The sequence below is a fragment of the Ranitomeya imitator genome, chromosome 1 (genome assembly GCF_032444005.1).
Source record: "Ranitomeya imitator isolate aRanImi1 chromosome 1, aRanImi1.pri, whole genome shotgun sequence".
NCBI lineage: Eukaryota > Metazoa > Chordata > Amphibia > Anura > Dendrobatidae > Ranitomeya > Ranitomeya imitator.
The window spans coordinates 476,075,132-476,091,252 of NC_091282.1; the positions used below are offsets into that span (position 1 = coordinate 476,075,132).

Below are 16,121 nucleotides of genomic sequence, written 5' to 3' on the forward strand. Positions count from 1 at the left end.
GACAGAGTGCTGTGCAAACTGTCAGATCACTGATCTGTGATGTCCCCCCCTGGGACAAAGTAAAAAAGTTAAAAAAAAATTTTCAAAATGTGTAAAAAAAATAAAAAAAAATATTCCAAAATAATGAAAAAAAAAATAAATATTATTCCCATAAATACATTTCTTCATCTAAATAAAAAAAAAACCAATAAAAGTACACATATTTAGTATCGCCGCGTCCGTAACGACCCGACCTATAAAACTGTCCCACTAGTTAACCCCTTCAGTAAACACCGTAAGAAAAAAAAAAAAAACGAGGCAAAAAACGCTTTATTATCATACCGCCGAACAAAAAGTGGAATAACACGCGATCAAAAGGACAGATATAAATAACCATGGTACCGCTGAAAGCGTCATATTGTCCCGCAAAAAAAGAGCCGCCATACAGCATCATCAGCAAAAAAATAAAAAAGTTATAGTCCTGAGAATAAAGCGATGCAAAAATAATTATTTTTTCTGTAAAATAGTTTTTATCATATAAAAGCGCCAAACCATAAAAAAATGATATAAATGAGGTATCGCTGTAATCGTACTGACCCGAAGAATAAAACTGATTTATCAATTTTACCAAACGCGGAACGGTATAAACGCCTCCCCCAATAGAAATTCATGAATAGCTGGCTTTTGGTCATTCTTCCTCACAAAAATCGGAATAAAAAGCGATCAAAAAATGTCACGTGCCCAAAAATGTTACCAATAAAAACGTCAACTCGTCCCGCAAAAAACAAGACCTCACATGACTCTGTGGACCAAAATATGGAAAAATTATAGCTCTCAAAATGTGGTATTGCAAAAAATATTTTTTGCAATAAAAAGGGTCTTTCAGTGTGTGACGGCTGCCAATCATAAAAATCCGCTAAAAAACTCGCTATAAAAGTAAATCAAACCCCCCTTCATCACCCCCTTAGTTAGGGAAAAATAAAAAAAAATGTATTTATTTCCATTTTCCCATTAGGGTTAGGGCTAGGGTTAGGGTTGGGGCTACAGTTAGGGTTGGGGCTAAAGTTAGGGTTTAGATTACATTTACAGTTGGGAATAGGGTTGGGATTAGGGTTAGGGGTGTGTCAGGGTTAGAGGTGTGGTTAGGGTTACCGTTGGAATTAGGGTTAGGGGTGTGTTTAGATTAGGGTTTCAGTTATAATTGGGGGGTTTCCACTGTTTCGGCACATCAGGGGCTCTCCAAACACGACATGGCGTCCGATCTCAATTCCAGCCAATTCTGCGTTGAAAAAGTAAAACAGTGCTCCTTCCCTTCCGAGCTCTCCTGTGTGCCCAAACAGGGGTTTACCCCAACATATGGGGTATCAGCGTACTCAGGACAAATTGGACAACAACTTTTGTGGACCAATTTCTCCTGTTACCCTTGGGAAAATACAAAACTGGGGGCTAAAAAATAATTTTTGTGGGAAAACAAAAAGATTTTTTATTTTCACGGCTCTGCGTTATAAACTGTAGTGAAACACTTGGGGGTTCAAAGTTCTCACAACACATCTAGATAAGTTCATTGAGGGGTCTAGTTTCCAATATGGGGTCACTTGTGGGGGGTTTCTACTGTTTAGGTACATTAGGGGCTCTGCAAACGCAATGTGACGCCTGCAGACCAATCCATCTAAGTCTGCATTCCAAATGATGCTCCTTCCCTTCCGAGCCCTCCCATGCGCCCAAACGGTGGTTCCCCCCCCCACATATCGGGTATCAGCGTACTCAGGACAAATTGGACAACAACATTTAGGGTCCAATTTCTCCTGCTAACCTTGGAAAAATACAAAACTGGGGGCTAAAATATAATTTTTGTGGAAAAAAAAATATTTTTTATTTGCATGGCTCTGCGTTATAAACTGTAGTGAAATACTTGGGGGTTCAAAGCTCTCACAACACATCAAGATGAGTTCCTTAGGGGGTCTACTTTCCAAAATGGTGTCACTTGTGGGGGGTTTTTACTGTTTAGGTACATTAGGGGCTCTGCAAACGCAATGTGACGCCTGCAGACCATTCCATCTAAGTCTGCATTCCAAATGGCGCTCCTTCCCTTCCGAACCCTCCCATGCGCCCAAACGGTGGTTCCCCCCCACATATGGGGTATCAGCGTACTCAGGACAAATTGGACAACAACTTTTGGGGTCCAATTTCTCCTGTTACCCTAGGGAAAATACAAAACTGGGGGCTAAAAAATAATTTTTGTGGGAAAAAAATTTTGTTTTATTTTTATGGCTCTGCATTATAAACTTCTAAGAAGCCCTTGGTGGGTCAAAGTGCTCACCACACATCCAGATAAGTTCCTTAGGGGGTCTACTTTCCAAAATGGTGTCACTTGTGGGGGGTTTCAATGTTTAGGCACATCAGTGGCTCTCCAAACGCAACATGGCGTCCCATCTCAATTCCTGTCAATTTTGCATTGAAAAGTCAAACGGCGCTCCTTCCCTTTCGAGCTCTCCCATGCGCCCAAACAGTGGTTTACTGCCACATATGGGGTATCAGCGTACTCGGGACAAATTGGACAACAACTTTTGAGGTCCAATTTCTTCTCTTACCCTTGGAAAAATAAAAAATTGGGGGCAAAAATATAATTTTTGTGAAAAAATATGATTTTTTATTTTTACGGTTCTGCATTGTAAACTTCTGTGAAGCACTTGGTGGGTCAAAGTGCTCACCACACATCCAGATAAGTTCCTTAGGGGGTCTACTTTCCAAAATGGTGTCACTTGTGGGGGGTTTCAATGTTTAGGCACATCAGTGGCTCTCCAAACGCAACATGGTGTCCCATCTCAATTCCTGTCAATTTTGCATTGAAAAGTCAAATAGCGCTCCTTCCCTTCCGAGCTCTCCCATGCGCCCAAACAGTGGTTTACTGCCACATATGGGGTATCAGCGTACTCAGGACAAATTGGACAACAACTTTTTGGGTCCAATTTCTCCTGTTACCCTTGGTAAAATAAAACAAATTGGGGCTGAAGTAAATTTTTTGTGTAAAAAAGTTAAATGTTCATTTTTATTTAAACATTCCAAAAATTCCTATTAAACACCTGAAGGGTTAATAAACTTCTTGAATGTGGTTTTGAGCACCTTGAGGGGTGCAGTTTTTAGAATGGTGTCACACTTGGGCATTTTCTATCATATAGACCCCTCAAAATGACTTCAAATGAGACGTGGTCCCTAAAAAAAATGGTGTTGTAAAAATGAGAAATTGCTGGTCAACTTTTAACCCTTATAACTCCCTAACAAAAAAAAAAATTGGTTCCAAAATTATGCTGATGGTATGGAGACATGTGGGAAATGTTACTTATTAAGTATTTTGTGTGACATATCTCTGTGATTTAATTGCATAAAAATTCAAAGTTTGAAAATTGCGAAATTTTCAAAATTTTCGCCAAATTTCCGTTTTTTTCACAAATAAACGCAGGTACTATCAAAGAAATTTTACCACTATCATGAAGTACAATATGTCACGAGAAAACAATGTCAGAATCACCAGGATCCATTGAAGCGTTCCAGAGTTATAACCTCATAAAGGGACAGTGGTCAGAATTATAAAAATTGGCCTGGTCATTGACGTGCAAACCACCCTTGGGGGTAAAGGGGTTAATATTACAGAGGGGATTATGTAATCATCCTCATTGTTGGTACTAAACTCGGTAATGTAGTCACCAGCAAAAATTAAAATTCTATTTGATATGTCCACTACAAGGTCATTAATAAATATGTTAAAAAGAGTCCAATATGGACCCATGTGGTAACCTCACTTGTTAACTGTGAGACAGTCCGAGTGTGTTCCAGTAATAATCACCTACTGTTTCCCATCATTGAGCCAGTTGTTAACAGTTGCTTTCCCCTAGTCCAATTTCTCATTTTATGTAGTAATTGGTCATGATCGAATGTGTGTTAACCGAGTGACTTTGGTGTGATCGAAAAATGTTTGAGTCCCCGTAGCTGCATGTCTTGCAGCTGTTTGACAGCCCCAACACATGCAGGAATTGCCTATTAGGCTGCGAGACATGTAGGCGCTGGGACTCAAACCTATTTTCCGAGCACGCTGATGTCATTTGGTTAGCATCCTCAAATAACACCTTATCACTGCTCATTACTAGTACTAACCTTTTATGTGGCACCTTATCAAACTCCTCAGAAGTTAAATTTACCTGCACATAACTTTCCGGTATAGTTTTTGTTCCTTTTTTTATTGAAATATTAGCACCGCCTTTGCTATGTGCTACTACTGTGGTATAGACCCTGTTATGGAATCTTTGAAAATAAAAAATAATGGTCAGCCTATCACGGCACTTAATTTCTGCAGTGCTCAGGGGTGTATGATATCCAGGCCTGGTGATGTGTCTATTTTAGCAATTTTGAGACAACGCCATACTCCCTGCTGGGTTAAGCAGGTGACATTTATTAGAGCATTTATGGTCTCCCTGATCATGTCATCGGTCGTGTGATTTTTCTTGTCATTTCCACAGATTTAAGCTTTTATCGCAAAGTTAAGGACCTCATATACATTAGACTAAAGGTGGCCGCCGAACCCACTGGTTTTGTTGAATCGCCAGCAATCTAATGCGTATCTCCGAGTGAAGGTCTATCTCCCTTGGCTCAGCAGAGCAGTTATTCAGTATCGAGGGTATTATAGCTTTCATATCATGTACACATTTGTTTCTAGTAGAAAATATCTTCAAAGACATGGCACTCCACAGCCGTATGGCAACTGGCTATAGCGTGAAATACTTTATTACAACATACTACATTCAAGTCAATCACACATAGAATATAAAACCTATATCTATACAATGTGCATAAGTTCAGATATCCTGTGCCATAACATAATATTTCCATGTACAGAGCCATTTTTCTAAATGCTAGACTATTCTGACATATCAGATATTATATAACCCAGAGCCACAACAACATATATACAATGTAGATTTTGTAATTTGTTAATAGGATACACAAAATTGGGTAAATTAACAATTCTGCTCATAAAAGTAATACATGCAGAAAACTAGGGTAACCCTAAATTATAGAAGAAATCGTATTTACATAGTTCTATAAACATTTACACTTGAAGCTGACACTAAAACATATTTTCCGAATATGATACTTCACACTCGACAGTCTAAAGATATAAATGGGACTTCATGCCGCCTCTTCTGCTGAGCAGTCAATACCCGCATATGCAAACTTCTCATAAAGTGTTGTATTCACATAGGTCTAGAAAATAAAAGCATGCATTAGAATGATGGCATAGATTCAGGCTAGAAATATGTGGCACTGTTTACAATAGCATCATGGGTTTTTAATAATAGTGGAAGCTATGATGTGCCTAATCTGTTTTCAATTAATCCAAACAGATCCCAAATGATCTTCTTGACTGTAAATTTCTACTTAAAGAAGCTTGGTATAGGAATTGTATATTAGGGTGAAATTTGTTGTTAAGCATCATTGTGTTGGCTGACATTCGTATTCAATCCTGACTGTAAAAAAGGCAGGTCTTTTTGCTGGGAAAACCTTGACCACATTCCAGTATACTAGACCTGTTTAAGGGCAGTCTCACACGTCCAGATAATTCCAGTACCAGAAAAAATCGGTACCGGAATTATCCGTGTCCGTGTGCCCCAATGTTTTTGTGGCACATCAGTGTGGCACACGTGCGCCGCCCGTGTGCCCACTGGGTACCACATGCACCGTGCTGGGTACCACACGTACCAGCATCTGGTGCTGAAGCTCCATTCATATCTTCCCTGCAGCAGCGTTTGCTGCAGAGAAGATATGAATAATAGTGTTTAAAATAAAGATCTATCTTCCCACCGCCCTCCCACCCCCTGTGCATTCCCCCAAGCCCTGTGCGCCCCTCCCCACACCCCCCCACGACCCCCCCCCCCCCCCCGCTGTTCTGAAAATACTCACCCGGCTCCCTCGTTGGCTGTCGTTTCTTCCTGTTCTGGCCACAGCTTCTCCTGTATGCGGTCACGTGGGGCCGCCCCTATGGGAGGTGGAGCTGCATATTCATTACTGTAAATGAGCGGCCCCACGTGACCGCATACAGGAGAAGCTGCGGCCAGAACAGGAAGAAACGACAGCCAACGAGGGAGCCGGGTGAGTATTTTCAGAACAGCAGGCGGGCGCACAAGGGGTGGGAGGGGGGTGGGCACATAGATCTTTATTTTAAACACACTTATTCATATCTTCTCTGCAGCAAACGCTGCTGCAGGGAAGATATGAATCGCGGCTTCAGCACCAGTGGGGGGGACAGCGCTTAATGTAGCGCTGTCTCCTGCACGGCACACAGACTGCACACGGACAACGTCCGTGTGCGGTACGTGTTTTACATGGACCCATTGACTTTAATGGGTCCGTGTAATACGTGCGCTCCCACGAACACTGACATGTCTCCGTGTTTGGCACACGGAGACACGGTCCGCAAAAAATCAATGACCTCTGAACAGATGCATTGATTTTTATGTGTCTACGTGTGTCAGTGGCTCTGGTACGTGAGGAAACTGTCACCTCACTTACCGGAGCCACTGACGTGTGAAACCGGCCTAATGGTGTGTTCACACTGAGATTTTGGAGCTAAAACTTAGAAATGTCAAGGTTTTGTGGAGGATTTGGAGAGTTTTCACTCTCTGCTCTAAAAACGCCTTATAAAACTCATTTTTTACATACCTTAAGAATTACTGGACTAAGATGTACTTTGGCTAGCTGACTGCACAAAGAAATTTGATGATTTTTCCCACAAAAAAAATGGCTCACTGCTGCTTTCCTTATGCCCAGATGTGAATCTAGACGTCCAATGGCCCTAGGACTCCCACAGGCTTAGACCTATTCTAAGAAGGAAAGGCTTTGGCTGAGCTTCCATAATCCTCGAGGTCCATCTAGCACTATTTTTTACTGTTCATAAGAGAAAATACACCTTTGCTTCCTGTGAAGAATCACGTTGGATTAGAGCATTGAGCTTTATTCTCTGTCTATGTTCAACTCAGTTGCAGTGAAAATCTTCAATAACAGCAAGTAGTTACACAATTGACACAAATGAAGTAAAATGCAGACTATTGCTTAATCCAAAACCAACAGTTCTCACCTTCCTTTCCTCAAGCATTCGTGTCAGAGAAACCAGTATTTTCCCAAATGATGGTCGCTCATATGGCTTTTCACGCCAGCACTGTCTCATAAGGTCATACCTGTAAGTCAATAAGCACACGGATTACTGCAACCATATTATAAAGAGGCTAGTGATGTCTTGAGCAACCGAAAGCAGTGGTTTCAACATAGGAGAAATAAAAATAGTGAAAATAAAATAGTAAAAGGGCAATACAGTAAAGTCATGCCACATGTGAGGCCAGCAAAACTATGTCTTATGCAAAAGCCCAAAACAGTTGAAAGCCTACTCCAGTTGTCATTTTGTACAACCAAACTATCTTCCTTTATGACTGATAAAACAGAGACTGGAGAATAATATGACTTACACTTCATCATCACAATTTAATGGTTTCTCCAGTCTGTACCCTTGTGGTAGCTTCTCATAAAGTTCCGCACAAGTCATACCACAATATGGAGTCCCACCTGTGATCAAAATAAAGTTTCATTGTCATCACTAATTTTAAATCAATATTACACCTTTACTGGTATTTTTCAAAACTCTTAATCTGAATGAGTATTTATTTGGTGTGGGCACAACACTGAATTTAGTGTAAGGCTAGGCACACACTTATTTTCAGACATTTCATTTCACGTTTTCCAGGGATTCAAGTGTAAGCCCCGATGGAGCCATTAACAGTAGGCTAAAATGCAAAGATAGTCTTACCTAAAATGAAATGACCAAATGCAAATGTGATACATTTTGTATTTTTTAGGATTTACATTTAGGACACTAAAGCATAGTCAGGTGAGTAGCACAGTATAAGTAGCACTTTTCATTTTCCCATCGATGCTAGGTCTATTTATTATGGTATCCCAGTCCCATGTGACACGGACTTTAAGTGGAATATCTGTTACATATATTGAAAACCAAATACTTACCCAAACTGACAATTTCCCATAGCAAAACACCAAATGACCACCTAAAATGAAACACGTGAAAAATGTTTGTCTCATATGTAGAGCATGAAAGCTACCTGAAAATTTATGCCAAGAATTTATACCTAAAGAAAGACTTAGCCACAATATTTAATGGGGTTATCCATATCATCTTTATTTTAACAAATTTGTTGGGCACGTGATTTTATGGCACTCAATAGTAATATTGGTGTTATAGGTGTTCCTCCTGCACTTGATGCAACCTTCCTCACAGACCGCATAGTACTCCTGTCCACAAACTTGCTGCTGACGGGGAAGCATGTGAACAGTCTTGTCTATCAGCCACTTCCAATTTAAAAAACATTTCACATGGAAAATATATTTATTAGCTGGAGGAGGCTATGTCCCCATTAAGTGTCATATTTTCGACAGCACATATCCTGGGAAATGGGCTGCCGAGAGCAGTAACTTTTGTTTCCGCATAAATGATCCAAATACCTGATGAATGAACATCATCTTACTTGTTCATTGAACGACTGCCAACATTTTTACACCAAACTGTTATCTATAATGTTGGTATTATTAGTATGTGAATTCTACACGTTCGATATTGCATACACACACTCCGTGCCATATACCCATACATTACACACACATCAGTGTAGAGAACTTACCAGTCTATCTCTTTTATTTTTTTAATTCTTCCATACACCTGCAAGGTTGTTACATGCCCATAATGTCATCAAAGCGCCTTCTGCACTCCCAACCTTGGAAACTACACTAATAATGCAGGACTGACATTATCAGTGCTGTTCCTGGCTTCTACAGGCTGAGGTAATTGGGAATGGAGACCCTGGGCAGATGCCCAGTTTTTATTCCCCTAACGCTGGCCCTGCATCAGGGGTTTTTATATGCAGTTAATCTGCAAACCTTGGAACCCCTACCCATCGAGAGAAAAGGGAACAGCAGTCTGCAGCTTTTCATTGAAGTCCGGGGATGCTATAGAACTAGCAGAGCAAGTATTTTCCAGACACTTATTACGGCATATCAATATTGGCCTTTAATTGAATGCCAGCTTTTAACGAGATCATATAGTTATACATTAATATACAATAATTCGATGTTTCACATGTAGAGAAAATTAGAAAAAGCAGCAGTACACTTACACATCACTGTTTGACGTATAAACACTGTAGTTTAAGGATTCAATTGCCATCCATCGAACCGGAAGTCTTCCCTAGAAAATTCCATTAAATCAGATAAGTATACCAGATAGAAAATAACCAACAGACATGTTTGAGAGAACGCTAAAACATACAGTAGTGTTCAAAATAATAGTAATGTGTTCAAAAACATGAATTAATCACAAAATCTTTATACTAGTTTTTATTTCCATGCATTGGGAACATTGCACACTGTTTTCTAATTTAAAACATGAAGAGAAATGTATATAATTTTTAACTACTTTACAGAAAATAACAAAAAATGAACATGTTGCATAGAGTCAACCAAAATCTGGCACCTGTCAACTTATTCCAGTCCAGGATGCTTGGACTACATCCAGGGTCGGTCTGGCTTGGCGGGGCACCGGGGAAATCCTCAGTGGGCCCTTGGCTGTGGGAAGGAGAGGAGGGAAAAAAAGTCTGCAGTTTTTAGGGGCACAAGCCCTTTTAAAGCACAGGCCGCGTATGTGCAGGGGCGCACGCATGCAGCGTTCATTACCTGAACCACTGTGACGCGCGTCCCGATGGATACTGGCAAGTGTACACATTCACCTCTGGGACGATACCGGGAGTGCAGTCAGGTAAGAGGAATGTTTTTTTTTCCTCTCATACGAGGATAAGGGGGCCAGGATGAATACACATACTGGGGGAAGGGGGCCAGGTTGGACACACATACGGGGAAGTGGGCCAGGATGGATATACATACAGGGGGAAGGGGGCCAGGATGAATACACATGCTTGGGGAAGGGGGCCAAAATGGATATACATACGGGGGAAGGGGGCCTGGATGGATATAATAATAACAATAATCTTTATTTATATAGCGCCAACATATTCCGCAGCGCTTTACAGTTTAACAGTTTCAAACACAAAAGTCATAAGTAACAACGTCAACAATACAATAATTAAAGCAAAATAAGACGACCCTGCTCGTGAGAGCTTACAATCTACAATGTATGATACACAATACATTGTACAATCTACAATGTATGATATACATATGGGATGAAGGGGGCCAGGATGGATACACATACTGGGGAAAGGGGGCAAGGATGGATACACATACGGGGGAAGGGGGCCAGGATGGATACACATACAGGAGGAAGGGGGCCAGGATAGATATACATATGGGGGTAAGGGGGCCAGGATGGATACACATACTGGGGAGAAGGGGGCTAGGATGGAAATACATACGGGGAGGAGAGGGCCAGGATGGATATACATACAGGGGAAAGGGGCCAGGATGTATACACATATGGGGGAAGGGGCCAGGGGAAGGACAAGAGGCCGGCTGGATACATATGGAAGGGCAGGACAAGGGGCCAGATGGAGATATGGGGGGGCAAGATGGATATATGGGGGAGCCAGGATGGATTTATGGGAGGGGCAGGACAAGGGTCCAGGATGCATATATGGGGCGGGCGGCTAGGATGGATATATGGGGGGGCCAGGATAGATATATGGAAGGGGCAGGAAGGATACATATGAGGGGGCCAGAATGCATATATATGGGGGCCAAGATGGATTTATGGGGAGGGGGACAGGACAAGGGACCAGGAGGCATATATATGGGGGCAGGTTGCATATATGTGGGGTCAGGATGGATATATAGGGGTAGTACAAGAGACCAGGAAGCATATATATGGGAGGGGGGCAGGTTGCATATATATGGAGGAGCCAAGACAAGGGACCAGGAAGGATATATGGGGGTCCAGGAGAGATATATGGTGGGGCAGGACAAGGGACATTTGAGGGCCATTATATATAACTAGGGAAGCGGGATGGATATATATGAGAGGGCCAGAATGCATATATGGTGGGGCCAGGATGGATCAAGAATCTGTGGAAAGAGCTGAAAACTGCTGTTCACAAATGATCTCCATCAAATCTCACTGAGCTCGAGCTGTTTGCCAAGGAAGAATGGGCAAGAATTTCAGCCTCTCGATCTACAAAACTGATGGAGACATACCCCAAGCGACTTCCAGTTGTAATCACAGGAAAGGTGGCGCAACAAAGTATTAAGTTAAAGGGGCCGAATAATATTTTACACCCCACTTTTCAGTTTTTGAATTTCCCCAAAAATTTAAAATAAGCAATACATTTCTTTCAACTTCACAATTGTGTTCCATTTGTTGTTGATTCTTCACCAAAAATTTACATTTGGTATCTTTATGTTTGAAGCATGATATATGGGAAAAGGTTCAAAAGTTCCAGGGGGCTGAATACTTTTGCAAGGCACAGTATATGAAGGAGGGGCAGGACAAGGGACCAGGCTGGATATATGGGGAGCCAGGATGCATATATATTGTACAGCCAGGATGCATTCATATGAGGGGCCAATATGGATCTATGGGGGAGGGGGGCAGGACAAAGGACCAGGATGGATATATATGGGGGTCAGGTTGCATATATGTGGGACCAGGAATGATATATGGGGGTCCAAGAGAGATATATGGTGGGGCAGGACAAGGGATATATGAGGGCCAGTATATATATATATATATATATATATATATATATAGCTGGGGAAGCGGGATGGATATCTGGGGGCCAGGCTGGGTGAGATTATTAAATAAGGGGGGCCAGGATGAGGGACTTAATTACTGTTTTCAGGCCAGAATGAGGAACATGCTATACTAGTTTATGGTAACAAGTGGGGAACATAATTTCTTTAGGGTCCAATTAGAGACATTATTACTACTGTAATATAATTTACTTTTTAGGAAACTGTTTTTCGTGGAGGGAACAAAAGGGGGGTCCTGCTACTGTGCAGGGCGGTACTATGTCTCTTTTCTTCATCTGACGTAGTGTAGAAGTCAGGGAAAATGTGCTCTGGAAGTGATCAGCTATTGATGACTGTGTTATTTTTTGCAGAGACCGAGTCCTGGCTGGAAGAAGTGACGGCAGTCTATGCTGGTTGAAGAAGAAAAGCGAAGATGAAGGACTTCAATTACAGACGTCACTGGTGAGTCAGTGTATTACATGTACATGCACACTAAATACTGTGTACAGAGCTCCTGTGAATAATGTCACTAGTGATCACTGTATGACCTGTACACTGACACTATATACAGAGCTCCTGTTTATAATATCACTGGTGATCACTGTGTTACCTGTACACTGGCACTATATACAGATCTCATGTGTATAATATCACTGGTGATTACTGTGTTACCTGTACACTGGCACTATATACAGATCTCGTGTATAATGTCACTAGTGATCACTGTATTACCTGTACACTGACACTATATACAGAGCTCTGTATAATATCACTAGTGATCACTGTATTATCCGTACACTGACACTATATACAGATCTCCTGTGTATAATGTCACTTGTGATCCCTGTATTACCTGTACACTGACACTATATACAGAGCTCCTGTGTATAATGTCACTAGTGATCACTATTATCTGTAGAATGACACTATACAGATCTCCAGTGTATAATGTCACTGGTGATCACTGTATTACCTGTACACTGACACTATTAACAGATCTGTATATATTGTCACTGGTGATCCCTGTATTACCTGTACACTGACACTACATACAGAGCTCCTGTGTATAATGTCACTAGTGATCACTGTATTATCTGTAAATTGATGCTATATACAGATCTGCATAAAATGTTACTAGTGATCACTTTATTATCTGTACACTGACACTATATACAGATCTCCTGTGTATAATGTCACTGGTGATCCCTGTACACTGACACTATATACAGATCTCCTGTGTATAATGTCACTGGTGATCCCTGTATTACCTGTACATTGACACTATATACAGAGTTCCTGTGTATAATGTCTCTAGTGATCACTGCATTATCAGTACAATTACACTATATACAGAGGCTCTGTGTATATTGTCACTGGTGATCCCTGTATTATCTGTTCACTGACAATATATACAGAGTTCCTGTGTATAATGTCTCTAGTGATCACAGTATTATCTGTAAATTGACACTATATACAGATATCCTGTGTAAAATGTCACTGGTGATCCCCGTATTACCTGTACACTGACACTATATACAGAGCTCTTGTGTATAATATCACTAGTGATCACTGTATTATCCGTACACTGACACTACTGTATATACAGATCTCCTGTGTATAATGTCACTGGTGATCCCTGTATTACCTGTACACTGATACTATATACAGAGCTCCTGTGTATAATGTCACTGGTGATCCCTGCATTACCTGTACACTGACACTATATACAGAGCTCCTGTGTATAAAGTCACTAGTGATCACTGTATTATCTGTACACTGACACTATATTCAGATCTCCTGTGTATAATGTCACTGGTGATCACTGTATTACTGGTGATCACTGTATTACTTGTACACTAAAGATATATATCTTGGTACCGTGTTAGCCTGTAGATCGAAAAATATTTAGAATGCCTGATGAAGAGGCCTGAGAAGTCTTGAAAGCTTGCAATTTGTTACCATCTTTTCAGTTAGGCATTAAAAGGTATCAACCACTGAGGACTCTCAATTCTAAATATTTCACTTGTACACTGACACTATCTACAGAGCTCTTGCGTATAATGTCACTGGTGGTAATAACAGTGTTGTTAGTATTGCGGTTTGTATTTATAATCAGTATTGTATTATTCGGTCACTATGTGGTCTGGTCCCGGTGTGGCAGTATTTCTCCTTGTATGTGGTATTATTTGGTACCTATATGCTGGTAATATGTCATATTTTTTGGTCACTATGTGGTGGTAATATGTGTTCTGGTCATGATGTGGTGGTATTTGTCCCTTGTATGTAGTATTATTTGGTCACTTTGTGGTCTGGTCATGGTGTGGTCTGGTCATGGTGTATTTCTTCCTGTATGTGGTGGTATTTGTCTTAGTATAGGGGATTGTGTTGTGTATGGCGGTCATTTGTTCTCTCTGATATTAATTAGAAGATTCTTTATTTCCATTAGAGATTAGATACTTGGAACACAGCTGCAGAGATGCACTTACAGGGGTTTCCTGTGGAAAAAAGTAATCACCTATCCACAGGATAAGTGATAATGTATTGATTGGTGGGGGTCAAACTGCTTGGACCCATTAAGCAAAATGTGGAACTTTTTATCCTCATTAGACTGGAGTGGCATTTCCAACTTGACCACTGATCCATTCATTCCCTCAGTGGCTGCACTTGTTTTCTTCTAGAAAGAGAATGAATGGAGCCGCAGTCAGATATCCCACCTACCGCTCCATTTTAAAATGGGGATAAGTGTCCTATCAGCGATATAACTTCCTCATTCTTCCAATCGGTTCAGTTTCTAATGGTTGGACCTAAGCAATCACCTATCCTGTGGAGCCCATGGATCGGTGATAACTTGTTTTAACCAAAGAACCCATTAATATAAACTACCGTAATTATACATCCCAGTTATGGGGGCGCACAGTAGATGTGCAGGAGCCGCCTGTGTTTTACAGCCGATGCTCCTCTATAATGGGGATAATGACTGACAGATATTTGCATATAGCTGCAGGGTGGGCCCCAAGAGTCCATTCCCCTGATGGGCCCCAGATACCCCAGTACGACCCTAACTACATCCCACAATTTTTGGGCATTTGTTGCCTCAGAAACTACATTTTTTATGTCACCCCACAAGTGTTCCATCAGATTAAGGTCTGGGGAATGGGCTGGCCACTCCATAACCTCAATTTTGTTGGACTGGAACCAAGAGTTTGCTTGTTTCCATGTGTGTTTAGGGTCATTGTCTTGTTGAAACACCTATTTCAAGGGCATATCCTCTTCAGCATAAGGCTGGAGTCACACTAGCGAGTTTTACGGACGTAAGAGCGCAGAAAATACGTCCGTAAAACTCGCCAAACAAGCGTCCCAATGCTTCTCTATGCCCCTGCTCCTATCTGCCGTATTTTCCTGATCAGTATTATACGGCTTTCTACGGCCGTAGAAAATCGCAGCATGCTGCGATTGTCACCGTATTGCGCAAAAAAAACGCCAATGAAAATCTATGGAAACCCCAAAAATACGGATTACACACGGACCAGCAGTGTGACTTGCAAGAAATACGCAGCGCTGTTAGAGAGAAAAGCCGGCAATTCAGCGCGGTGTACAGTAAAATCACACTGACAGCTTACAATAGAATAGGTAGAATAAATGTGTACACATAGAATAGGTATATATATATATATATATGTCAGTGAGACACATGTATATATATTATTATTTCATCCAGCGCTAGATAGCTTTAAAGCCGGTAATTCAATTGCCGGCTTTTGCTATCTCCTTCCTAAACCCGACATGATATGAGACCTGGTTTACATACAGTAAGCCATCTCATATCACCATTTTTTTTGCATATTCCACACTACTAATGTTAGTGTATATATGCAAAATTTGGCCGTTCTAGCTATTAAATTAAAGGGTTAAATGGTGGAAAAAATTGGCGTGGGCTCCCGCGCAATTTTCTCCGCCAGAGTAGTAAAGCCAGTGACTGAGTGCAGATATAAATAGCCTAGAGAGGGTACACGGTTATTGCCCCCCCCCTGGCTAAAAACACCTGCCCCCAGCCACCCCAGAAAAGGCACATCTGGAAGATGCGCCTATTCTGGCACTTGGCCACTCTCTTCCCATTCCCGTGTAGCTGTGGGATATGGGGTAATGAAGGGTTAATGTCACCTTGCTATTGTAAGGTGACATTAAGCCAAATTAATAATGGAGAGGCGTCAATTATGACACCTATCCATTATTAATCCTATAATAGTAAAGGGTTAAAAAAAAACACAAACACATTATTAAAATTATTTTAATGAAAAAATCACAAAGGTTGTTGTAATATTTTACTCTACACTCAATCCACTCACTGAAGA

At 41.1% G+C, this 16,121-nt stretch overlaps 1 protein-coding gene across 1 annotated transcript in view; it reads right to left on the minus strand.

Moving 5' to 3' along the window:
- Nucleotides 1–4,740: 4,740 nt before the first annotated feature.
- Nucleotides 4,741–16,121, minus strand: part of TEK (TEK receptor tyrosine kinase) — a 206,198-nt gene continuing 194,817 nt past the window's right edge. Inside the window, exons 19-23 of the mRNA XM_069765358.1 lie at nucleotides 9,210–9,280; nucleotides 8,047–8,087; nucleotides 7,494–7,590; nucleotides 7,109–7,208; nucleotides 4,741–5,238 (exon numbers count right to left, since the gene is read on the minus strand). Coding sequence (XP_069621459.1) covers nucleotides 5,164–5,238; nucleotides 7,109–7,208; nucleotides 7,494–7,590; nucleotides 8,047–8,087; nucleotides 9,210–9,280 — 384 coding nt within the window. The 3' untranslated portion in view covers nucleotides 4,741–5,163. The remainder of the gene's footprint in view (nucleotides 5,239–7,108; nucleotides 7,209–7,493; nucleotides 7,591–8,046; nucleotides 8,088–9,209; nucleotides 9,281–16,121) is intronic.